Genomic DNA, 24,768 nt, shown 5'->3' with positions numbered 1-24,768 from the left:
TAACTGCATATAATACAACATCACAAGGGGTATTCTTGAAAGGATACTACCGTACGGGCTGGTTTTTCGCGTAGATAAAACCCAAATGAAATATCCTCTGTGGTTTTTTCGACTTGAGAACCGATTAATTCCTATAAGGAAAAAAGTCTGTTAACATTGATTGTTCCCTTCAAAATGATATTAACTGTGAAAATACTGCAAACGCCTTCAAAAGAATGCCGCATAGAGGTGAGTAAGCAACGTAGTGGGAAGCAAGCGTAGGTTAGGCTGTCTAGCCTACTGTACACCGAAACCGTAAATAATGTGCGAAATATACATTCATGTTAATGATGTAGGAGTATCCCACTCCTATGTTATTATAACAGCGTATTATATACCTTGACCTTAAAGAAAAACAGATGAAATGACGGTACTCGACTTGTCGCGCCCAAATTGGCTACAGTTACACCAACTAAAATGACCAAATAACAATCTGAAGTTCTCTTCATGTAGCCCTAGGCTGAAAAAAGTTGGACTCCTGTATTCTGTAACTTATGTCAGAGTTAGACCGTTAGTGTTAGAGTACCTTAAAGTTAGACCAAGCTAAGTATAAGGATAGCTCAAGTTAATGTTTGAAACATTTAGTTAGCCAAAGGCCATCACTGATGTAATGATTTATTGATTGAGCCTAGTCCTTAACAGTAGCGTTTACACTTTTACAGTCGGCCTATCAGTAATGTTAGGTGTCCACTACCAACCCTGCAACCTTATTTCAGCCATTTTAGGACAGTGGTGTGTATGTAACCCATACAAGATATTTACAAAAACTAAAACAAGAGACCATTTTGAGGCACAAGGAGAATTTCTCAAAAGAAATGTACAGCTATAAAATTATAATAACACTATCACTGTAATAGAGTGCTTAAATCAAGTGGTAGTTTCTATACCAGCTTTTGTGACAATGTATGTAACTATCAAAGTTAAGTTGAGTGTTTTCTGATATTCATCAATAGTCTTCAAGAACAAGCTAATTTGTACTAATATACCATCATTTCAACTTCCAGAAAATATTAGATCAAATAACAAAACATGATCCCTGTCCCAGAATGTCTCTCTTGGAGTTGGAATTTTCAGCACTACTGTTTTATTTTGACATGACTGATTTTCTCCTTTTGATTTTTGCCAAATAGGTTACTGCATCAGAGCCAGTCATATCAGTTAAAAGAATGGTGGCTAGGGAACTTGATGTTCCTGTACACTTACAGAGGCTAGTCTTCAAGGGTAAAACACTAGCAGGTAAGTAGTATTCTTCACCTAATGTGTGGCCAAGCTTTGGGATTCAACTTTAGATTCAACTTTTCAGGAATTTGTAAGTTATTTACTGTGATTGAACATGAGCCGAATGTTGAGCTATTGATGTTGGTTTGCCCATTATCCAACTTTCTGAAGTGTGTTCTCCCTTTGGAATGCACACACAATATAGGTACCTATGAGAACCCAAACTTTATACATGTATCAATAAATAACTCACGTTTCTATGTTTCATTCCAAATCTACGTGGTTTGTAACAGGATTGATAACAGAAAGCTTTCTCAAATTCCTTGAAAATATTTTGACGAGCTTGTGATAACAGCATGAAACCTGTGATATTCTTTCATAACCAAAGCTCTTAAATTGTCTTAATTAACTACACTGGCCAAATTTATTCTCTTATCCTTTCAATTACCATGAAATCTCTATTGACCTATATTTCACCTCAGATCTATTAACCATCATCTACAAAGCCACCAGTCTCTCATCGAGTAATATTCAGTTCATTTAACACATATTTTGCAGTGTTTACATTTTTCTTTTTTGATACAAAAAATTGGGGTGAATATTAACAATAATATATTAACAATAATATTAATAATAAATTGGTTTTTTTGCAGATGGACAGTGTCTATGTGACTATAATATTGGGCCTGGAACCAAAATTCACCTGGTGGTCAGGAGACCTGAATTTGATGCAGATTCACTAAGCCCAGCCTGTCTCGGCAGAAGCACTGCCCTTTGGGATAAATTACAAGAGGTTCTTCACAGACACTATGAACCTGGAGATGCTGAAATAGTTTTAGAAAATTTTAAGAAGGTGAGATTTTTTTTTGCCAGCATGAATTTTGTTGAAAATGTGGAAGTTTGCTACATGATATCAACTCTCAACAAATAAATCTTTGGTCCATTGAACAGTCAAACAATTATTTGGGAGCACTTCAAGTTTGGAAATAGTTGACCATCCATCTGACTTCAGGGAATAATTTAGTTTTCAAATTTGTATAGCAGTTTTAAAGGTTCTGAATTTTGTCTCGTATAAAATACTATGTGTTCCTGTGTAAAACACTGCTATGCACCGATGTAATTTGACCACCTTGCATAAATTATGTTTTGCAATTTGCAGGGCGATAAATTGTTCAGTGGACTACTAGATAACATCGCAGAAATTTCTTACTCTGCCCATGATTACCAAGCTATACACTGATTTGATCCACAGAAAATGTTGTTGTCCCAAAAAATTAATGTTATTTGTATGCATTTTCAATTACTAATATCATCATTTCTGGGTGTGGACTATTTAAAGTAACAGAGTCTTCCTTTAGGCACCTTGTCCTAGATATAACTGTGAAGTATGATATCAGTGACAGTCTCTACAGAATGCAGCTCTAATGCCTCTCTGTATGGTACAAATAGATTGTTGACAAATTCACTGCCAAATCGGAACATCCCAAGGAACAGACAGACCCCTTTTCGTTAAAATGTCAATATTTGTTTCATCCTGAAATATGCAGCAATTTGCACTAAACCTAACAAGGAACACACGCATGGCAGATGATGTTTGACATTTGCAGAGATAACCACTTGCTGCTTTAAGTCTAGGTTCTAATGTCATTCACTGTTTTCAAATAACTCTGTTTTTAAACCCAAATGCCGAATTATTGATGGTTCTTCTCTGCGTCCTCTCTCCTCACAGGAGTTTTCATCGAGCGTTAGCAGCCTTAGCTGGGATGACATTGAACGTTTAGCACTTAGCAAAATGGGAGCTTCAAATAATCCAAGTCAAGCTGGACCTTCGACCTGATACTCCCAAGGCTAGAAAAAGTAACTGATTCAAAACACTGAGGGACAAGGTCTCATTTCTGGAAGCTTTTTAGTCACAAGACAGATCTTCACGTAATCTTTGGAAATGTATTCAGATTCCTGGCGAGGGAATCTGCGGTGAACCTTACAACCCGTGATGTCATTATCTGTGGAACAGAATATCTCTGTCTTTTTTTTCAGAGAACTTTTCAACAAAGGAGCGAGTGAGGGGAACGTTGGTTCGAGTCGAAAGAAGATCGCTAATCATCATCATTTTTATGTATAAAAAATGTATAGTTGTAAAGATAACAGTGTTATGACTTGTTTGATACTTTCATTCTTTAATTTACCGATGACCACTTAAGAGCAGTTTAATAATTGTGTCAAAAGCCAAGATTCAGAGACAAGCAATTATGTCAAGGGTAAGGAACCTTAAGTTAAAAAGTTATAAATGGTTTGAAGAGTTTCGTTAGGTTTCAGTCGTTTTGCTAAAAGTTTGCTGGGATTACTTAAAAACAGTTTGAGACTTTGTTATGATGATGTACTTCCTCTGGCATACTGTAACAAATTGTCAGAAGGACAAGGTAATATTTCGCATTTTGTCACTATTTATAATTTAGTGTCAAATGTTAATGATAAATAGATGAAAAGGGGCAGGGGAGGAATAGGAAGCGACGGGGTGGGTGCGGGGGGAGTAGGTTGTTGGGAGTTCTTCACATTCATCCTCATCCTCTTTAGCATACTACCATGACACTATTTGGCATTATCTTGATTACAAATATTATAGTAGAGCTATAAATTGGATGTACAGCTCAGGTTGCTGAGGTGTCTACAAAGTAATTTATGAATGAATCCTTTGTAAATCCAGAATACTCCCTACATTTAAGCACCAAGGCAAAGGTGAAATGTTTTATCTTGCACCTCTTCCTTCCTTGGAGAGAGGAAAACATGAACATTATATTTATTCAGGACAGAATGTTAAAAATGTAAAGAGACTGGGGTCCAACTCATTGGAATGAGCACCTTAGTAACACAGTTCAGGAAAAAAGCATTTCCATGAACACCAAAAAAAAAGAGCCTCTTGCATACACGTATATCCTTCGCAAAACAAAAACATTTCGTGCAGGTATTTGAGAGGGAAAATGCAGCTTATTATTGAGTGTAATGAGGTATGAACATGGATGATCTGTGTGGATTATGTCTGCATAATAAAGTGCACACGTAATACAGAAGAGGGGAAGAGCCAATGAGAAAGAGGTCCAATGGGAACGACAGAATAGTTGAAGACCTGTTACCCCAGCTGTTACTGTTGTTAGTGGTAAATAAGATATTTTTTGATCAGATGTTATTTACTTGAGCAGTTGTTTTTCCAACTGCATCACCAAAGCAATCCTCAGTTTTCCTAAGATTCATTGGCTCTGTACTCAAATCCAATTTCAAGAATCGTTTTTTTGGTTTCAGCCCAATTTTCATTTTAAGTCAGTCAGTTTACGATACCTGTATCATTTTGCTATCCTTTCCACTTACACATGTCCGTGAGGACAGCACATAGTCCTACATCTTACTGGCATTTTGTGTGTAATAAAGAAAACAACTGTATGGCTCATTCCATTTGCATAATAAAGAAGTAAGACAGTTTAATGTCTTTTTTCACTGGAAGTTTCATGATTTTGACAAGTTTTCTAATCAAAGCATAACATTTCATCCATATCAAGCCTTGTTCAGATCTCTTGACTGGTTAATCCAACATTTCATCCATATCAAGCCTTGTTCAGATCTCAAGACTTGTTAATCCAAATGGGTTTCATCGATGACATTTTGGTTCTGTGGAAAATTATAACGAAATTAGATGATATAAACCTTGTTTCATTACTGAAGTTGACATTGACTACATCAGCTGGTGTAACTGTTCTCAGAATTGGAACAGTAATAATACTTAAATTATGTTCTGTTTTTAGAATTGAGAAAAGCACTCATATTAAGAGAATTCTATAGTGTCTGGGATAACAGTTTGACCTCAATGTATTCCAAGATGTATATTCCTATTACGGTACTTTGCAGTCAAATGACATGCTTAAATAGGTGTTAACTTAAGAAAAAGTAAAAGAAGTTTGACCTTACTTAAATTGCGATGCATATTTCTCTGAGGGAAGGTTATGTCGTAAACGTTACTCACGTTCGGTTGCTTTTGTTTTCCGTAAGGGGTATGACCGGTGATGTTTCCTTCTCTGAGTTTGTACAGTACTGATTATGAAGGAACATTTTCTATGAAACATGTGGTCAAGAATAAACTCAAGACCCCTACTGAAAAAGAAGAGGATCTCGTTTTTGTATCTTTGAGTATTGACGTCCAGCTGTAGATGTCGATGTTGATCTAAGAAGGCGTATGTTTCATCATAAAGAACTGTAAGCTAGAACATAATGCATGTCAATCTTCTTGGCTTTGATATTGTTGAGATATTCTCCACATCATCATTAATATGGAATAAACCTTTTTATTTTTTAATTATTTATGAAGTCTTTGGGCTTCTCTTTATATACCCAAAGGTGCTTTTGTTGCCTTTTGAAAACATTGACAAAAGACATGGGGTCAACTAAGGTTCTGTGATATCATGCACATATGATATCACATGTGATATCATGCACATTACATTCATTGATATTGTAATACAGATAGAGAACAGATAGAAACAACAAAAATGCTTGAAGCCCAAAAGTAGGAGGTATTTGAGTTGTTAAATATTTCACTACGTTGATGTCACGCCTCTAGGATGTCACACCCTTTACCCAACCACCTTCTACCTTTGCCTATTCCTGTTGTGAAACTGATAAAGATATGTATGTTGTTTCAAATGTACCCTACCTTAAGTCACTGTTGCATGTGACTGCAGTCAACAACGCTCGATCCAAAATAACTCATTCCTGTCTCCATGGTGACAAATTCCTATTTGATACTGATTAGGATTCCCAGATCTGGATTTGAGGGTTATGAAGTGCTATGATATCAGTGTATTTACACACAATGACCATACATTTATGAGGGTGGCACCTATCACTGTTTATAAACACACTGCCTATTCTACATGCTACTATGCTAGGATGTTTTAGTCGTACTGACCCTATCTCAGATAAACAAAAACATGACAAATTGGATTGTGAGGCTTTCATTGCCTTAGGTCATCATTGGTGCTTGCTGGCCTGATAAGAACAGGCAAGGGGAGGGGGGGGGGGGGAGGAGGGTTGAGTCACAAGTATCTGGAGTGACTTAGGGGGCCCTGTGGAATATGGAAAATAAAAGACTCCATAAATGATGCCAGGTGCGAATCATCCCTGGTGCCCTACATGCAGCTGAATGCCACTGGGTACCTTTAAGCTGATTGGGGGATAGTTGTTGTTCTTTAATCAGCTGAATCATGTAATGGCAGTTGAAACTAGTACAAACTAGATTTTCACTTTTGCAGTCAAGTAGATATTTCATACTACCATGAAGTAGATATTTCATACTACCATGAAGTAGATATTTTATACTACCCTGAAATAGATATACCATACTACCGTGAAGTAGATATTTCATACTACCGTGAAGTAGATATTTCATACTACCGTGATGTAGATATTTCATACTACTGTGAAGTAGATATATCATGCTACCATGACAGGGATGTGTTAGTGGTACTTTCAAATCAGCTGTTTGAGTTTGGTTTTGGTTTTTTCAAACTTACAATATCTTGCTGAAAATAACATTGTAAGTACACAAATTAAGACATCCTCCAAATTTTCTCCTCGCTAGTGTCGTAAATAAGCAAGGCAAAAATTTAATTTGATAGAAATTTCAACTTCTTGTCTCCCAGACGTAATAATAATATCAACCTCGTGCAAAAGATCAACTTTTCTATGTTGTACTTCCTTATTTAGAACTTATCAAATTTGACTATTGAATGACCTACATTGTAATGGGACTCTAGTATTAAATAACATAAAAATATTGATCAAATATTTACTGTGTAGCTAGTAAACTGTGTAGCTAGTAAATTTATCAGCAATACTGTTTCATTGGAATTCTTCCAGGACCAACGGGATACAAGAATGTAAACATTCTTCCTCCTAGCAAAAGTCATGTGACAATCTATTAGTATGAGACAAATATATGCAAGTTAATATATCCAGTGGGCGTGCTGCTCTCTGAGCTGTGATCCTAACCCATCCATTGTAACAGTTTAATGTTGGCAAGTAAATCGTGTGTGAATCATAGCATTCCAAAATAATCTGATTCACATTGTGTCACATGATACTATCGTACCATAAAGACAAAATCAACAATAAAATAACAATAATATATATATATATATATATATATATATATATATATATATGTATATATAAATATATACATATATATATATTGTATGTTATTAATATATCTTAACCTTGTATTACACATATATATAAGGATGCCATTAACAAAGATGTTTACAATTATATTGTTACAAGTTGTAATATAACACATGAATCATATGGTTGATTTTTTTTTTTTTTTTTACATTATGGCACAATATATTATATATTAAGGTGTGAATCATACATATTTCAAAAAGGAACGATGCACGAATAAAATTGGTGTAGGCTGGACATGGACCGTAGACTTTTGATAATTACTATGGATTGTGTATTCTAACCCCTTGAGCTCACTAGTAGCCCATGAAAATTCTTTACTACTTTCAAATGGTTAACGGCAAAAGCTCCCAAGAGGGCTGTTCTCATGAAAAGATTTGTTTAAATACTACAGAGAGGATTCCTGAGCCCAGTATTGTCGACATTTCATCCATCCTGTTTGGGTTTTAGAATGGATGGATGTAAACTGATGATATGAATGGTTTGTTTGAAGTATATATTCTATTGTCAAATCTCAAGGTCTTTAATAAAGAGCTATTTACGGTGCATTAAACTATAACAATGCAAACCCCAAATAGTTCCAGATTAACCGATAATCTGGGACAATCTATCATTTTTACTTTCAGTTTTCTTTTGTTCCAATTAATACCATGTACTTCTTTCTAAGTAAGTCTTGTACAAACAGTTAGCTAGTATGAATGGGTCATTTGATTTTGAATAAAAGAATAAATTGTATCATAAACATGCCAATTGACTGTACTCTCTGTCGTTTTGCATTTCGTCACGTTTTAAATCGTCAAATTTATGCAAGATATTTACCGCAGTAGCACAACACTGAGTATGCAAACTTTTTGTGTCTCGCTAATATGCAAGAAAGTGCATTGCACGAAGACGGAAAATAGTTTGTGCAAGGCTCTCAGTTATGATGGATGGCCGTTTGTCACCATCTGTGATCTTTGTTAACTGATTCATGACAATTTAGGAAGAGTTTTACATTTGTAGAACCAGATAAACGAACAAAATAAAACGAAACAGTTGATGAAAGTCATAGTAATGTATATTCAAACGTTTTCGAAGATTTCACATCTTCCTCGTCAGGAAATAGATAATCTTGGAACATACATAGTCATCATTATTACTACAACTTTCGCATGCACTATACATAAGAGATTATTTTATTATCTATTTCCTGACGAGGAAGATGTGAAATCTTCGAAAACGTTTGAATATACATTACTATGACTTTCATCAACTGTTTCGTTTTATTTTGTTCGTTTATCTGGTTCTACAAATGATTCATGACAAGCTTTTTAAGTGGATTCTGTGATTCTTGGCTATAAGGAATATACAATTTTGGTTAACCTCTCTTGGGGTAGTAGGATATTTCTTGGGTCATATACACTATATATGAATAATATCCTACAATGAAGAAAATGTTTAACTTTTGATTTTTTTCCCCCTCCAGTTACGTTGATTTAAGCAGCCAGGTGGATTACCAGCAACTATTTTGCGTTTCAGGTTTGAGGGGTATTAATGTCAAAATGGTTCCGGAGGAATTCTGTCACATATCAAAATGGACATAGCTACTTTGCCCAAAACCTATCACACTTTTTATGGCAGGGATGCATAGCCTAGCCTACTTTGTCTCATTGTATACTTATGGATTAAAGCTCTCATCCACCTTCTACATACAACATCAGAGAAAAAACCTGCTGGAAATGCTTTGGGACAAAAGGACATCACAAAAGAAGGCCGGTTCAAGAAATGAGAAAACAAAAAATTATAGAAAAACCTTTTCAGAGTTCATCCTTAAAATTTAATTTTGCAATACTTTACAATACAACTTGCAGTAAATATTAAAAAATAATGAACAATGTACCTCTTTAATACAAAAGTTGCTCTTTCAAGAATCCAGGGCAATGAACGTAGCAGTCAAATTTACTGCATTAATATCCAAAAACCAAATGCATACACCTTGCATTTCGGTACCATCTCTCAAGTTCTGCAAAAACTTTATAAACTTGACAAATGTCACACTCACTTGATTATCAGCCTTAATTGTACAGTGCCCTTTATGGTTCAGGCAAACAAACAAAAAACAACAAAAAAGGCCCCCTCCTTTGATAATGCTTTACTGAACGAACACTTTTAGCTTAAAAGACAAGAATCTACAACTTTGAAACAAGATGGGTGGCAGTACTCACAAATCTATGCCAAGTATGAAATATTTAACAGAATTTTTTGCACATAAACCTGACATACAAAATGTAGTAGAATTATTTTTTATTCCAAGATAGTATCAAAGCTGCTATATTAACAGTATTGCTGCATTAATATAAACCATGTATCAACTGCTCAATTCTACTGAAAAGGATTCATTTAATGTTGCATTACTTTACAATGCTTTGATGGAAACTGCTTTAAGAAAATAAGCAACATTGGATTAAAACAGGCTTTCTTCGCATTCTAGACTTATCTTCAAATCAACATTTAAAACTACTGATACCATCCAAAATTTACTGGATCTAAGTCAGAGTGGTAAACTAGGGAGACAGTGGGCGGGGGATTGCGATTATTTATCCATCTGATGAGAGTAGAAATATTAATGTCGGTTAAGCAGATATTGTAGTAGAATCAATTTAAATAATATCAGATTGTTTGATATGTTACACTCAGTGTGACAGTTGCCACATTTCATAAATTCCTACAGACACATCTGTCCTCTGCTACATCAAGCCTGACATTCTCTAATACAGTACAAAGATTCTCCTTATAGATGGTTTACATTGTAACTGTTGTTCAAAAGTTGATGAGGTCTCAAAACAAAATACTGACAGTAACAGAAATGCAAAGATGAACCCCTGACCTATTGTGCAATATCTTTGATCTAGTGTGGTATAATATGGCCTGTGCATGTGCATGGTTAAAAACACCTACTGTGCCCCTTCTAGTACAATAGCCCCCCAAAAAAAAACTGAAAAAAAAATTACAATTTCTATAAAAATATCACCATCAAGTATGTCTATATATATATTAAATGAGATAATTTTACATAAATGATTAATAAATGAAATTAACACTATTCAAAATTAAAATGGCAACATAATAGCTTTAAACAACAGAAATGCTAATGCACACAATGTAAGTATATATAGTGTACTTTGCTTTAGCAATGCCTAGCAAATTGAGCAGTGACACATAGTAGTAAAAGATATATATGTACAAAGATACACCAAAACCCATCTACAAATATCTTTGCCTCCTCAAAGTCAAAAGAAAGAATTGCATGTCCTACAAAGGCTTAAACGCACTGAATCATCCAAATACACATCTGTGAAACACCAACTTGAGAGAAATCAAATAAAATTTGTGATGCTTATTTCAACGTCGCTATACATCTGTGCCACCTCATTCCAGCAAGGTGCCATTGCAAATGTTAGCTTTGTCGCTAATACTTAAAAAAAAAAATCTTTCTAATTTCATTTGACAGTGTTTGGCAGACGATGCAATAATCTTTTTTATTTTAAAAAACCCAATCTTCAAGGCACTTTAAGGTTTATACACGGGCAGTGAGTATGCCAAAACTGAGAAAGAAAAAAAACTGACCAGGATGTACGAATGAATAACATTTATGGAAGAATTTTGAAGAAAACAGAATTACAACAGCTACCAGACATTGAAGTGGAGTCGTAGAATGGATAAAAAGCTAGGGTTAGACGAGAGTTATATTCAGACCTTGTCGAAGAAAGAAGAAAGATGACTTACTTTTGATAAACATATTACCAGAGTTTGTTGTCATAATTTTCCCACATTTAAATGAATAATCACCATCTTAGATTCCCGTTTCGACATGTTACTTATAACTTAATACCGTGAAAGAAAAGCCAAAAAGGTGGACCTTTTTCAGAGAATGATAGAACAATTTTCAACGACGTAAAATCACGCTTACGATGAATTAATATTTTATATTGTTGATTCAAAACCGTTAAACACTGGCCCTTTGGACATAAAGATTTTGAGATCACAAACTAAGGACAATGATGAAACATAAGTGAGAAATGAAGAGAATATCAAACAAGAGAGAAGAATGAAATAACTCCTGTATATACAACATTGTGCGATATGAAACATTTACATTGAAATGACCACTATTAAAGAAAGGCAGTGGAATGTCTACTCTTTGTACAAACCGTAAGGGGTGTGGTAAGGGAAATAGTTGTAGTATGAGGTATGGAAAAACAGGCAATGAAAACACCATGAAATCTTAAATTAAGAAAAGATGTGTACTTCAGGAGAGCAATGTGGACATGGGATGCATAGTAAATCACAGAGGGTTCCAGGGGGAGGGAGGTAGAGGGAGGGGGGTCCACAATGAGAGTGGTTGTCTGTTACTTTGTATTTTTCGTTTAAATATATATGAACCTTACAAAAACTAGTGTATAAAAAAAAATAAAAAAACACATTCCATCAACTGTAAAAGATTAAATACCTCTCTAAGATTTTGTTTTTAATTCTCATAAAAAAAGGTTCAATTTTTCAAAAACATGTGTATACAAAAAAGAGCGGTAACAGTCAACACTCCATACTGATTACAAAATATGGAAAGAAAAATGTGTTTTCATCAGATATTTGTGACCATTCACTGGAAAATTGAGATGTGAATGCATGTAACAATATCATGGAATTTCCAAAAAGATTGAAATGTTATGTAAAATTACCCTGTAAGAAATCACTTTTTTTTTTCTTCTTTATTTTCTGTTCATGATGAATGAGGAAGAGACCAAGCTGAATACAGGTCAAGAGAGCTTAATATCTGGTAAAAAGCTTAAGGCAGTGAGAATATTTATCCACATATTTGGCAGTGATGTTACTACACTGGATGTTATGGTGATCTCCATGTAGTTGGTCCTATAAGCATCATTTCATCTCTCAATTTCAGCTAAAAAGATTGCACTATTAATATGATGTCAAAGGTCACCAGTCATGAATATTCAGCATCTCATTTCACACAATTATTGAATACATAATATCTACAGTCCAAACGTTACGAACCTAAAGCGGAAAATAATGTCCATGTGTCCATCTCCGAGAAAAGAACCATCTGCTTTTAATGTTGAGACATCTTAAACTCTCCAGAATGTTCCATCTCCAATGTAAAGAGAGCTATGCATATTCATGTATACAATTTGAATAATCATGTATATACAAGTAGCAACAGTTGTAATATATCTCTGTGGTAAAGCTAATGCTTACATTTGCACAGCAAGAATTGAACACATGTCACCAAACCACTATAAGTAGTTGGAATGGCTGAGAGATTGGAATAAAGCAAGTACTTTAGTCCAGTGATAGTGATTAATTATGATTTCTCATTAAATGGTGTTACTTATTGAAAAGACTTAATCCTACTACGGCACTTTGTGTACACACTCCGCGTGTTTTCTTATACAAGAACAAACCCGCAGTAACCTTCCGTCTAAGAAAGTTGTTTGTAGTTGGTATGTATGTCTGTATGTAATCCGCTTTAAAGCCAAATCGATAAAGCTTTGAAAGATAGATAATATAATGCACAAGCTTCACATTTTGCCTGGAAGATCCTCCATCCGGCTGAAAACCTGATGCGATGAATAAAATCAAGGTATTATTATTATTATTCAATCTGAATTCTTGAATTAGAATAAACACTTTTTCATTACATTAAAAGCAAGCATGAAAACATTCACTATTTTGTCTTTGAATGATGTAGATCTTTAACCCAGTTTCGAATTATAATCCGACGTCTGACGTACGAAGAATACAAATAAATGGAATACTACTTCTGAATACCTCCTACATTCAGGTTTTGAAATGGAAACCTAGATATATATTTTGAGAACGCATAAATTATGACGTTTTTCGTGGCGTTTTGTTCTCTTTGAATACACTTATTGAGCAGTTTACATCTGAAGCCTTACCAATGAATACCAATTAAGAGAAGACAATTGGAATACTTTGTTAAAGTTAAACGAATGCTGTACTATTTTTGTTTTGATTCAACGCTCACAGACAAAATTTGATGCTAAGCTGGAAGATGACAATCTCTTCAACATAGGTGTGTCTATCAACCATCTCTGCCACATCTTAGTAACTCATCAATTACAACTTACAATTAACCATCTCAATATGCTTACACGATTCCATACGACCCAGAGACTTGAAAAGTTTATGACGGAAGTCAAACTATTCTCTCTCAAACCTTTCATCGTTTGCCTGCCATTGCATACTGGATCGTTCTCTTCAGTATAGGACATTGAGGCACCAATATCTCAATTTGCATAATACGACATACTGTCAAAGTTAGTAACAATATTCGTATATGTCATTATCATTAATTGAGGAGGAAAAACAAAAACCTTCTTTCTAAAAGATGATGGCATTTTTTTAGTGGGCAGCCTACATTGTCCTACATGTTTGTTGTGTACCACTAATGTACTACTGTACATAACTGGTGTCTGATTAAACTAATAGTAAAGTGTGTGTATCCTCTCAAAGTCCAGCAGACACAGCCCTTAAACCACAGGTATCAAGTGAGTCAAACTCATGACAACCTCAAACAATTTTTTTTTTTAAATACCCTCTTCCGAGACTAACAATGTTTAAAATAAAACAAAAAGTTGAAGAACCAAGAGATATAAAGATGATTTAACTTTTAAAGCTACCAATATGAATACAACTCCATCACAACAGGAAATATAAATAAAAACCTTTTTCAATTTTAAATATAAAACTTTGCATCCAGATGAATAAAACAAACAAACCAATTTTTAGCTAATATGATCAATCTCCTTTCCATATCCATGCCCTATGATCATATGTTAATATAAACCAGGAAACTCTCACTGGTGTAGAGATGGTTCACTCTCGACTAAGAGAAAGTCAGATGGCTACAAGGAGATGCAAAGACTATTCTTGCTCTCATCAATGATCTATGACTGAATGAGATGCAATACATCATTTGCCTAAACAACAACATCTCTCAAGAAAAAGCTGTCAACAGACTCTACATCTAACTTATCTTTATAATTGGCTCTGATGGAAGTCTTTTCTCTCTACAGATGACCATCAACCAGCGGTATGAACAATTGTCTAGCAGATTATGGATGTATCATATTTGGCCAGCCTCAATTAATGCCGAATAACTTGGGACTTTCAAAGGTCGTAAAGGATACAACAATTGAAATCAATAGTACGGAAAGTTGAGCAACCAAAACTCTTCATTTTTTGAATACAATTTTGACTTCAGTGATGATTTCAGCTGTATGCGTTATATTCCTTTTCCGGTATCTATCAAACCCTCACAACTTTCAGGACAATCAAAACTTGAGCGTATGATGTAGGCTGTGCAACAAATACAGGTAAATCTACATCTCTTTCAATTACAGATAAAGCATTAAATTACAAGTTAGATCAAATACACGTGACTCCTATAATCCACTTGGTACGAGCTAGATGTCTGTGCTATCAATGCCTTCATCTATTCCTCCTGTTAGACCCGCCTCTTTCCCTCTCTTGTAGGTAGTATCATCTTTTGCTTTTCTTTTTCAATCTCCTCCCTAACTCTGCCATCCTCTCAATAATCATTTGAGAGAGTTGTTCTCCTTCATCCCAACTCATTTTTACATCAGACTCTTGGGATTACAAAGTTTCTTGTCATTTTACACAATACAACAGAACAATGCCATTGTAAATCTGGGATGACAAAGGATGCCATTGTAATCTGGAATGACAAAGGATGCCATTGTCATCTGGAATGACAAACAATGCCATTTGTAATCTAGGATGACACAGGATGCCATCGTAATCCTGATCTGACAAACATGTACAAATGTCTCCCTCTGGTATTTAGTACCGCATTGTCCTAGGTAAGCTCCGGTACGTCCAACTTGTGTCAGCGTTTTGCTGGCGTTGGTCCACTGGACGTGCACGAGGTTGATTATTTTGGAGCGATGTGTTGGAATTCCTCAGGGGGGCGTTGTGGAACATGGGAGGTGGTGTTTGGGCTGTGCCTCGAGCATCTGTGAGGATCAAAGTATACAATAGAATGTTATCAAGTAGAAAAATTATGAAACAATAAACATATTTAGCATTCAAGATTGTGAAATGTCTTCTAAGAAAGGCTCCTTGGGGTCTTATTTTTGCCATGATTTTACCATGTCCCTTTTGGTCAGATGGTCAGAAGTATAAAGGAAAGGGACAAGAATGTTATTTTTTTGGTTGGTTTATGTTTTGGTAATGACATTTTGGTAGACATCAAATGAAGGCTACTTCATATATTGTCTCAGCAATTACATACCTTTCCATCACACTACATTCATAACATAACATAAACAGCGAGTAATTGTGCGGGAAGTCTTGATTCTTCTAGGAGACCATAGGAGTATTTTCTCAGCTAACCTAATACTGCATGCGCCTTTAACAGATCACCTTACCAGATCCTTACCATCAATTGTTGTAAAATGAATCACGATCATCTTTTGAACAAGGAAAGAAGCTTACTCCAGTAAAATAACACCAGGGAAGATTGCATGCCTAAAACTATATAAACTTGACATTTATTTTAGGTCATGCCATTTCAAAAATCTTGGTAGGGACATCCTTCATACCATACAAACAATCTGTGTGTTGTTTAGTTGGCACACCACTACACTTAATGGTTATAGAGAGAATGACTCTAGAGAGCAAAGGTGTGGTTTATCATGCAGTTTCTAGAGGGATAAGAGAGGGTAACCTTCCAATGAAACTGGAAGAACTATGATCCAAGGACAGGCAGGAATTTGGGGCAAACGCATCGTTCATATAACTATCATGCATCATGTTCTTTCAAAACATGCTTTAATAACGATTGATAGTCTTTTGAAAAGATGATTATGATTATTATTTTTATAATTATTATCTTTTGTCTTGCTTAAAGCAGCTTTTTTTCAGCATTGATTTTTGTTAATTTCCAATACCAATCAGTACTACTGTCTTACAGGGATATTCCCAGTGGCTGAATTTAATGGCTTCATATAAATTGCGGGTAATTTTCTGCAAATTATTAGGTCAAGACCATATCCTCATAGTAGCCAACGTGTCTAATCATTGATGCAATCACAAAACTGTGCGGTCTGCTCTATATCCGATTGAATAATACAGACAAGTGCGCATCCTGCAACAAACTTTATGAGAATTGAATCAGGTTAATTAATTAACCCACTGATCACTGACTTGTTGACTGGACCGGATAGATAACGAACCGGTGAAATATTTGCCTGGTTGCCTCTTTTGTGTGTGGTTAAATAAGGGTCTGTTCAACACACTATTAGGCATGGAAATGGAAATAATATTTCTTGCTTAATCAACATAAACAGAGCTGTTGTTAACACACAAGTTTGGCACTTTTACAATTTCTCAGTTGATTTTACTGTAACTGAACTGCAGAAAGGTGTTATAGAAACTGTTTTTTCTCACAAGTGTGTGGTCTCAAAAAACAATGGAAAACTTTACTGTTTCTTTCACAACACTGTCATCTATGAAACTTTTCAAATTTTCCGGTTTAATAACAGTGATATCTATAAATGAAAGACAAATTTTCTCGTTGATCTCATGACATCGATAGTGATGAAACATTGCAAATTTTCTCTTTCATCTTACATAAGTCAGGTAATATCATAAAACAACAACACAAAATTTTGAAGTTGTAATCTACTCCTAACGATATCATTTTTCCTTTGCATTACCACTTCACAGCAAGCCCTTATTACAGATGCAGCAGGGAGGCATTTTCTTTTGATTTTAAACTTCTAGTGTGATAACCACTTAGCTTGAATCGTAACATTCCAAAACATTTCTGGAATATCAACACAAAGAATCCCACAGTTCAATTATTAAACATTAAACAGGCAAGAGCAAAAAAAAAAATTAAAAATAAAAAGGTAAAAAGAAGAATAAGAAGAAAAATCAAGCAACAAGGGGAAAAAAAAAACTATTTTGATAATGTTTCTTAGCAGGCTCCTTTCCAATTATATTGAAGGATATATATCTTGGGAGTTCTTGCAAATTAAAAAAACCCATGAATATAAACATAAAATTAAAAACCTGTGTGCAACATTACATCTATGATTCCAGTAGCTAGTCTGTATGAAAAATGTAAACCAAAACAAGAAGTGAATTTTGTAAAAGTCTGAGACTAATAAACAAGATTTGAATCGAACAAAATGATTTTTTCTTCTGTCATTGGCAAGTTGACTTCTAAAATTCCAACATGATTCAGTGTAGATTATATATGGAACTTCCACATGGATGGAAACGCAAAGATAGGAATATGAAGCAAGTGTGTAAATGTATGAACAATGATCTTAAAGAGTAATATACATAATACAAAACATGGATTGAAATGGTGAATGTGATAATTGTATTAAATGGTATAATGTGTCTTGTAAACATGGAAGGTATGTGTAACTTTAGGGCAAATTTTTTCAGGATTTTTTATCTGGTCGTTCTTCAGAAAAACCAGGTCTCACATTTCGGTTGTCCTAGCAGTTAATTTGGTTGTCCGAAAAAAATGTAGCAATACAACAAAGAATGCCCAATATGTACACTGTCAGAGAGACGTGTAGGATTGGTGAATAGAACGCCAGCTTCGATAGAATAAAACTAGCCTTCAGATGGATCATAGGCCAGCTAACACTATTTTTGTTTTATTTCAGTATCTCCAAAGTGGTGGAAGGTGATACCACTTCATCATGTTTGGTGTTTTGTTGCAATGCACTCATCGAGTAAACAACCATTTGTCAAAAAGATGACGGACAAAACTGATATTGATTTGTCCAAACAGAAATTTGGCGGTCTCGGATGACCAATAAACATTTGCCGAGGCTGTAAGCGCCGAGCATCTATATTAGTTTGCATTAGAAAAGCAAGGAAATAGCTTAGTTTATAAGCTTAGGTTGGTTTGGTGCAATCCTGTCATTATGATGCCATACAGTATATCATTGCAAATCATATCAAAGAAAATGACAAAGATGACAAAAGGCTTATAATTCTGCCACAAATGTTAAAAAACTTGGACAGTTGTGTCTGCTTTGCTCTCCTTTTCGAGACTGTCATTGAAGAAATTGTAATAAACGACTCCTTTTGCAAATTCCAGACATTTCAAAATTTGTGAATTACTGTTTCCTCACCCCAGAACACTTGCCAGTCAAATGGAATGAAAATCACAAAGTGCCTAAATAACATATTTAATCTCAAATTCTGACTGATGAGAGGCTTATGAATATTGTGAATAGTCCTGAAGGAAGAAAAGCTATCATGTTGCTGTATATTGGACACGATTATTGAAATGACTTTTGCTTCTTCAGAATGTTGCTATACAAGTTCTGTTTTGGACCAATTTTGGTTATATAATGTATTTGATTTTTATTCCGTTAGTAGTCTCAGGTTCTACATAACTTCTTTAAGTCTTTACTGAACGAAACAAAAATTTCTAGTAGCAATTGGTTAGTAAGTAAAACGAGGGAACATGCTGCAAAATCAAACGATTGCTTGGCATCAATTCAATTTTTTATTTTTTAATAAAGAAACAGTATGAAAACCTGCTAAAAAAAAATAGGGGGAGAAAATCCAATTGATCTGTTTGGAATCTAGGGGTTAGTATCAACAAACAAGCATCGCAGTCAGGCCCCAAGAAACGGCCAAAACTCTCTACGGCTGACAGAAAATTGTGATACCTCCATGTGTGGAACAAACTTGACAAAATAACAAGCTTTGTAAACAAGTTCACAAATCATAATAACACTGCTACATGCAATAATGCAAAAATTATTTTACATAACTTTACAAATCCAGCCAAGTTTAATTTGTTGGTTTGATTTTTTTTAAATATTTTTATTTACCTAACATGAAGATCAAAAAGTATTTATTTTCAAAACGAGACAGCAATATTTGATCAGGTTTAAAAGTTTAAAGTTACAAATTCCATCTACTGACCTCTATACTACCATTTTATTATCACAATGCGGATGGAGTTTATCTACACACTTTATCATTATAAAGTGGATGGAGTTTATCTACACACTTTATCATTATAAAGTGGATGGAGTATATCTACACACTTTATCATTATAAAGTGGATGGAGTTTATCTACACACTTTATCATTATAAAGTGGATGGAGTATATCTACACATTTTATCATTATAAAGTGGATGGAGTATATCTACACACTTTATCGTTATAAAGTGGATGGAGTTTATCTACACACTTTATCATTATAAAGTGGATGGAGTTTATCTACACACTTTATCATTATAAAGTGGATGGAGTTTATCTACACACTTTATCATTATAAAGTGGATGGAGTTAATCTACACACTTTATCATTATAAAGTGGATGGAGTTTATCTACAAACTTTATTATCACAAAGTAGATTGAGTTTAGCTACACACTTTATTATTACAAAGTGGATGGAGTTTATCTAAACATGTTTATAACCTTCTACATGGTATCTATCTACACTACCGTCTGGTTTCAATGTACATGACAACTGTACCAACAATGTACAGATATCTACCTCTCATGATTAGTCAAACTATTAAACACAAATGGGATGGCTGGCATTGGGATGTACAACAATCAAACGAGGGAAGGAGGGAAGGTATGTTACCTGAAGGGTAAAATAAGGAGACCGGTCTCTGTTGTCGGACTACAAAAGGTGATAAACGAAACATCCCACAAGATTAGGAATAATGTTGGCAATTTAGAGAGAGAAATTAAGTTTTAAACTTACAAATCTAGAGCTAAAATGTAAAAACCAAACAAGTAACTTTTATTAGTCATGCAAGAAACTATTCAACAAAAATCCTTCAAGACTTTAAATAGGAGTAGCTACAAATAAAGTTTAACGTACAGTATCATCAATCACTTTCAAATCAATAATAATAACTGGATAAGAACGTACAAATTCTAAGTTTATTTCAAAGTGTAAAGAAAAGGATCAATAAATATACGTTAATAAGGGTTCTCGGGAAAACAGAAAACGTCAAACACTAGCACATTCATGTTACCTGAATGGTAAAATAAGGAGACTGGCCTCTGGTGTCGCACTAAATGTTGGACAAGAAGAAGATTGGGGGAATTATACCATCCGTCAATCTAACTACATTCAACTAATAGCTCTTCATTTCAAGAAATTTCTTATTTGTATGCTGCTGGAATCAGACTAAATTTCTAGGATCTCTGGCAACAGTGAATTTACAGTACTAAATGAAACTTTTGTTGAGAAGAATTTCAATGTTTCAACAAAATTAGGGCACTTCTTTTATGCATTTGAAATTCTTTTCTGTGGGATTTTTTATTGCATGTGTCCTTGGGAACTAACGTGACAATACAGAAAACTTCTCTTTCAAGGATAACAAAATCCACCCCCGCCCCCCCCCCCTCCCCCCAGAAAAAGAAATAAAAAGTTTTTTGTGTTATGACTTGTTTGTTATATATTTTGTTATTCATTAGTTGTTTTCTTACCATTATTTCCTGTGGGTCTTAATCTCTGTAAGGTCAGCGATACTCTGTTTCCTCCCGTTCTGATAAACTCAATGGCATCCTTGTACGTCATATTTTCGGTGCTATTGTTATTGATTCGTAAAAGTTGGTCTCCAACCTAGAGATGATATTGATGAAGAAATGATGATGGGAGATAAAATGAGGAAGTGAGCTACACTTCATTAACAAAAAACAAATTAAATATACGGCCAGAACTAAATGTCGGAAAATGTATGGAACGACAGTTCTCACTGCAGTCGAACATGCATCTAACGAAACGGCTAAGTCAGACATAAATATATCACAAACCTTAACTTTGTCGTACTTTGTTTTAGAAATTATTTAATGACCTCCATTCTGTCTGCGACCTGGGTCAATCGTGAAATATGGGACAGGTTTACTTTACTCTCTGCCAATTATTTTTGTATTATTAGTTAATTAGTACAAAGGACAAATAAATTTTAATATATGATATTATTCATAACATTTATCCTTCCTTGTTTTTTTCTTGTGCAATTTGTAAATGGCTTGTAGATACAATGCCATCCTTAATTACAATGCAAAAAAAAAAAATGTAGTTTTAGAATGTTCAGTCTTTATTACTGACTCCACACAAATAAGAAAATGTTAAACTGTTGTAAGCGCCTTTGCAAACTTCAAAGCAACTATTTGGTTCTTTGGTATATTACTTCCACAAGAAGGGACAAAATAAAATCATTTTAACTGGTTCTCTCATGACTTTGACAACTAAATGGACAGACTTGTCATATTTAGAAGATAGACTTACCCTCATCATACCCTGCCTAGCCGCAGGACCAGTTTCTGCCATTCTGAGTATGTAGAATGGTGTATTGTACTCTTTGTCCCCTCTAAGGCTGAAACCAAACCCAGTTGGTCCTCTCTCAAGCTCTACAGAGTAAACCTGTCTGCCATCATCCCGCTTTTAAAGAAGAAAAGAAGTAATGCTTGGTTCATTACCGACAGAGACAGTGTTTAATATGTAGAAGACATGGGGGGGGGGCATTAATAACTCTAACGGTACTTCCATCCCATCCCATCCCATCCATCCCGCCCCATCCATCCATCCATGGATGGGGTAGGTTGTGACATGTTGCAATGGTGATCATAGCTTGAGGATAGTTTTTTGTAAGTTCTCCTACCAGGCATTGTGGATACATATAAATATTTAGCTGGAAAGAATTAACAAATTGTCCAAGATTACAAAGTCTCTCTCTGTCTTTGCCTAAGAAACACTACTGATCCAAAAGTAATTCCATTATGGACCATTCAACCTCACTATGCAATATAACAACCTATTTCTTACCTTCTCACCCAAGCAACAATCTATCTAAGTACTTCCTTACCTGGTATTGCGGTTGACCTAGCAACAACCTATCTAGCTAGGTCCTTCCTTACCTGGTATTGCGGTTGACCTGTGGTCATCTTCATGGGTGGTCTCTGCTGTCCAGGAGGGATCCAACTGCCAGGTTGTTGTGTCTGGTCTCCTTGTCTCTCCGGAGGGGGTCTAAATCCAGTCTCTCTGTTTGTGGGATACCTGTTTGGTACCCGTCCCAGGGTAGCCGCCCTTGGATCCTGGACCCTCCTTGGCATTGGTGGACCCACCGGTTGGTCCTTGGGCCTAAAGGCACCGTCAGGTTGCGTCATCGGACCCTGGTCTCTCCTAGGTGGTTCCGCTCTCTGCATCGTCCTGTTCGGTGAATGGGGAACCGAAGGGGGTCTAGTGTAAGCTGGTAACTGGTTCGCCGATGGACCCCTGGGATCTTTCTCAAATGCGGGTCTGGGGTAATGAGCAGAGTTACCAGGATCACTTCTGAGGGTGAGTTGCTGTGGATGAGGGTTGCTTCGAGTAGTGGTCAGCTGAGGTACCTGGTTTGGTGTGGGATTTTGGTCACTTGGTCTGTTTTGTTGTAAAGGCCTCAGTTTAGATGACTGTGCATAGACTGGTTCAGGAGGCCTGGCAAGAAGATGACAGCAAAACATCAAATCTATCCCTTTTTTCTGTTCATGATTTACTTAGGTAACAACAGATCGACTCTGTTTGACACTACCAGAATGGTTTTTGTTCAAGAACATAAACAGGGACAGGTGACTTATCGAATATGTTGGACAGTTTGAGACAAGGAATGTTTTCTCTGTCCTCTACTGGCTAGGGTTGAAATCATCATACCATTTCGGTTCTTTTGTAGTGTAGAGACAAATGTGTTAAGTGTTATTTAAAGCTATCCACTCTAAGTCATGAATATTCATTATCAAAGTCAAAAACAGGACATATTGGTATGACTGTTTACACAAATGCAACTCCATCAAAGTTATAAACTATATGCTAGTTCTTAGCTTTGTTTTTCAACAACATTGGATATGAATCAATGTTGAGACTACCTCTTAGCCAAGAATGTGTGATATCTGTTGTTAAGACAATCACTATACTGAAGTAAACACAACATCTCCATGATCACATCACAACAGTGGAGATGTTAATGGGGCTGGGAACGAGAAATTGAGTCAGTCTGGCAAAAACGCTATCATTTTGCATTTCATTCTCAGGCTCTTTCTAGTGCAATTTTTTTCGTTAAAAAGGACCAATGCTAGGGCATGGCAGCCTCATTATTTCTAAGATTCGGTTTCAACACTATCTTACAATATTTTGTTTAAATACAACTATATACAGAACATAACTTCTAAGAGTTAAGACTTAAACTGTAATTACAGAAATACATGAAAATTAATATATAAAGCATTTAAACATCTGGCATGTAGAAATAGCTTCAAAATAATTTCTTCCATACCTATAATTCTGTTCTACTTACTTGTGGTTATGGGGCAAGGTGTGTCTAGGTGATTGGTTACCCGTCGGTGATGAGGGGTCCCCTCCTTTCACTTGTGCTGGCATCGCTTGTGCATTCGTAAAGTCACGGTCACTCTGTGTAAAGAGACACAAAACAATATAAAATTAAGATAAGAGGAAATGTATGTGTGACATTGGACAAGGCAGGAAGAGAAGGCTATCTTTTCGAGAGAGATGAAGAAAGGGAGCGGAAAACTTTGGATGTACTGAGAAGTCGACTTGTAGTAAGAGTACACCCCCATGAGTACAGGACTCTGAGTACATGTACTTACTTTCTTCACTAAAATCTATACTAGATTCTAAAATGCTGTGAGTACCAGTACAAGTAGAATTCCCCTGATTATGAGTACAAGACTCTAAGAACATGTACTTACTTTCTTCACTTGTATCTATACTAGATTCTATAATGCTTTGAGTACCAGTACAAGTAGAATTCCCCTCATCATGAGTACAAGACTCTGAGTACATGTACTTACTTTGCATTTGCATTTCTGCATTCTAAGGTTCACATGGTTTCAGTTTTGTCTTACAACAGCTAATTTTCAATGTAAGGTAACTACTTTCTGCAATATTCTAAAGCTTGGGTCTCATTACTCTGAGTCACTGTATGAAACAACTTGAAAACTATAGTAACAGTTTGAAAGTGTACACTGGGGCACATTCAAGTTGGAACGTTGTTGAAAGTTTAACGCTGCACTGCAGTATCAGACAAAATTAATCAGAGATTTGAAACTTGAAGAAAGGCCAATTTAGAAACCTCTGAAATTTGAAAACACAAGGCTTTGCAAAGACCTACAGCAAAGGATGATATACAAGGTAGGATAAGATCAAGAAGACTTTGGGTCAGTCTGTAGCTTAAC

At 35.3% G+C, this 24,768-nt stretch overlaps 2 protein-coding genes across 11 annotated transcripts in view; one reads left to right on the top strand and one right to left on the bottom strand.

The window, feature by feature from the left end:
• Positions 1-8,227, top strand: LOC139961641 (ubiquitin-like protein 4A). Its single transcript, XM_071960991.1, has 4 exons — positions 1-228; positions 1,170-1,275; positions 1,911-2,110; positions 2,987-8,227. Exons 1-4 carry the CDS (start codon positions 175-177, stop codon positions 3,092-3,094), a joined length of 468 nt encoding a protein of 155 aa, XP_071817092.1. The 5' UTR covers positions 1-174; the 3' UTR covers positions 3,095-8,227.
• A 1,051-nt stretch (positions 8,228-9,278) lies between these two features.
• Positions 9,279-24,768, bottom strand: part of LOC139961640 (membrane-associated guanylate kinase, WW and PDZ domain-containing protein 3-like) — a 100,221-nt gene continuing 84,731 nt past the window's right edge. For 5 of the 10 annotated variants that reach the window (XM_071960980.1, XM_071960981.1, XM_071960984.1 and 2 more), the window contains 7 exons: positions 23,871-23,983; positions 22,459-23,017; positions 21,830-21,982; positions 21,025-21,160; positions 20,568-20,606; positions 20,168-20,206; positions 9,279-15,539 (listed from right to left, as the gene is read on the bottom strand). In XM_071960980.1, the coding sequence (XP_071817081.1) occupies positions 15,367-15,539; positions 20,168-20,206; positions 20,568-20,606; positions 21,025-21,160; positions 21,830-21,982; positions 22,459-23,017; positions 23,871-23,983 (1,212 nt within the window). In that variant the 3' untranslated portion in view covers positions 9,279-15,366. Of the gene's footprint in view, positions 15,540-17,617; positions 17,640-20,167; positions 20,207-20,567; positions 20,607-21,024; positions 21,161-21,829; positions 21,983-22,458; positions 23,018-23,870; positions 23,984-24,768 lie in introns of those variants that run through there. The other 5 variants (XM_071960983.1, XM_071960982.1, XM_071960987.1 and 2 more) reach the window with 5 other exon arrangements.

Source organism: Apostichopus japonicus, chromosome 20, assembly GCF_037975245.1.
Source record: "Apostichopus japonicus isolate 1M-3 chromosome 20, ASM3797524v1, whole genome shotgun sequence".
Classification (NCBI taxonomy): Eukaryota; Metazoa; Echinodermata; class Holothuroidea; order Aspidochirotida; family Stichopodidae; genus Apostichopus; species Apostichopus japonicus.
This window is presented reverse-complemented; position numbering and strand designations above follow the sequence as displayed.

Excerpts from the sequence above, each read along its gene's own strand:
- LOC139961641 (XM_071960991.1), top strand. The coding sequence starts at position 175 with ATGATATTAACTGTGAAAATACTGCAAACGCCTTCAAAAGAATGCCGC. Across the intron at positions 229-1,169 it reads CAAAAGAATGCCGCATAGAG|GTTACTGCATCAGAGCCAGT; the intron begins GTGAGTAAGCAA and ends TTTGCCAAATAG. Across the intron at positions 1,276-1,910 it reads CAAGGGTAAAACACTAGCAG|ATGGACAGTGTCTATGTGAC; the intron begins GTAAGTAGTATT and ends GTTTTTTTGCAG.